General features: G+C 35.8%; 2 protein-coding genes across 2 annotated transcripts; both read left to right on the forward strand.

Moving 5' to 3' along the window:
• The first annotated feature begins 381 nt into the window (after window positions 1-381).
• Window positions 382-1,060, forward strand: LOC118757263. The gene is made up of 3 exons (XM_036491990.1): window positions 382-782; window positions 844-990; window positions 1,046-1,060. Exons 1-3 carry the CDS (start codon window positions 405-407, stop codon window positions 1,058-1,060), a joined length of 540 nt encoding a protein of 179 aa, XP_036347883.1. The 5' UTR covers window positions 382-404.
• Window positions 956-1,625, forward strand: LOC118757262. The gene is made up of 2 exons (XM_036491989.1): window positions 956-1,318; window positions 1,382-1,625. The coding sequence occupies exons 1-2, from the start codon at window positions 1,063-1,065 to the stop codon at window positions 1,519-1,521; spliced, it is 396 nt and encodes a 131-aa protein (XP_036347882.1). The 5' UTR covers window positions 956-1,062; the 3' UTR covers window positions 1,522-1,625.
• The last annotated feature ends 295 nt before the right edge of the window (window positions 1,626-1,920 follow it).

Consider the following 1,920-nt stretch of genomic DNA (forward strand, 5'->3'; position numbering starts at 1 on the left):
TTGGTTATGTGCCTAGCTCAAGTGAAGACGATGAAGCAAGTGAAGAAGTCACACAAAGTTTAAAAGTATCTGATTTGTCCTTAAAAAATTATTGCTCGGCGTTAGATAGGACGGATACTTCAGATCGCTTTGGATCATTGCTTGCTACAATGCTAATAAAAGATTTGCAAGCTGCGATTGCTACAAAAGTAAAAAAAGGATTTTAAAGAAAACACAGCGGATAAAATTATGAAATATTTTGATTATCTGGTCATTGACAAAAATAAAATTTCACGCGAGCGTAACAAATGTAGAGCACAAACTGAAGCAGCAACAAAAACTGGCACTGATCTTAAATGCATTTCGTATGATGGTAAACAGGACGTAACACTAAAAAAAAAATAGTTCACGGTAGCGTAAGAACAATGCTTCTAAGAGAGGAGCATATTACAATTTTGAAAGAGCCTGATTCGAAATTTATTGGATACGTATCTCCAAAAGAAGGCACTGGGGAAGCAATCCAGCAAGCAATAGTAAGCTTTTTGAATACCCAAAAATATTGCTTAAACGAACTTGTAGCTATAAGCTGTGATGGTACAGCTGTCAATACTGGATATAAAATTGGAGTAAATGCACAAATGGAACGTTATTTACAAAGGCCCTTGCAGTGGAATGTGTGTTTGTTACATTTCAACGAGTTGCCTCTAAAAAAGTTGTTAACGCATTATATTGGCAAGCAGAAAGGACCTGGTGTTTGGCCAGGGGTGTTGGGGTCTGAAATTATGACTTGCACCAAATACCCGGTAGGTTGTCCACACTATAATAGTTAATGTTATAAACAAAAACATATATTTTCCTTATCAGGTTGTAAGTGGTTTTGAGGCTATTGCTATGGGAGTTATTCCTGAAAATATTGGCTCTTGGGAATTACGCAATGATCAGCGTTATTTATTTGATATGGTTTTGGCAGTAAATAATGGTATTTGCTGGATACGCGAACTATCAAATGCTGTTCAAGCCATTATACGTTCAGCTATAGAAAATAATGCATATTATTTTCACCCAGAAAATATATTATTAGCCATGATAACCGACGCTGATCCAGAGATACGTAATGATGGGTACGAAAAAATCAAAACAGCACGTCAATATCCACCAGCAGGGCTTCGCGTGTTCAAGGTCCCAAAGCGTGGCGTAATAAACTTTGAAAGTAAGTCGTATGTCAGCATGATCGATTGGAGTCAGTTTAAGATTACGGAACCCCCTTGTGTGCAGTTCTACCCAGATAGTGAACTTACAATGTTTCAATTTTCGGAAAATGAAGTGATAAATATCCCAGGTAAATATCTTCAAACTAAAAACTTCACGGGTCTTATAGTACTTTTAAATCATTTTTTTTTAGAGTTCCTCTGTCATTCCCAGAATACCGAACGGTTTGTGCGTGTTGTTAGTGAGTCTGCAAGTGCTGTCACTGATGAAAAGCGCCTGGGCCACATTTTTGCAAAATTAGAAAGCCGAGACCAATATAAAAGCCTTGATTAGCGCCAAAATTTGCTTAAGTAGCAATAAATATTGTAAGTGAAATAACTTTTTTGTTGATTATTTTAGTAATATAGTTTGAAGGCAACATTTTCTTGAATTTTTAAGGACTTTCGTTTGGTAAGGAAAAAAATATGCTTTAGGGGGGGTAAAATTTTGTTTCTGCCCTTATCATGCGAACGCGACTTCAAAGCTTAAAAAGACATAAGAACGAAAAGTGAAGCTTCTCAAGACAAAAATAATGACATATCAATTTTAAAAATCGGCCGTCAAATAACCAAGTTACAACGAAAAAACCATTTCGGCTGTATTTCGGAGGGTTAAAAAAAAAAAAAAAATTTTTCCAGAACCCTCTCAACATAATCTTTAAATTTAGGGGCGGACATTAGCAACTTTTTTTTT

This window comes from Rhagoletis pomonella, unplaced genomic scaffold, assembly GCF_013731165.1.
Source record: "Rhagoletis pomonella isolate Grant_MI unplaced genomic scaffold, Rhpom_1.0 Rhpom_scaffold_15876, whole genome shotgun sequence".
Classification (NCBI taxonomy): Eukaryota; Metazoa; Arthropoda; class Insecta; order Diptera; family Tephritidae; genus Rhagoletis; species Rhagoletis pomonella.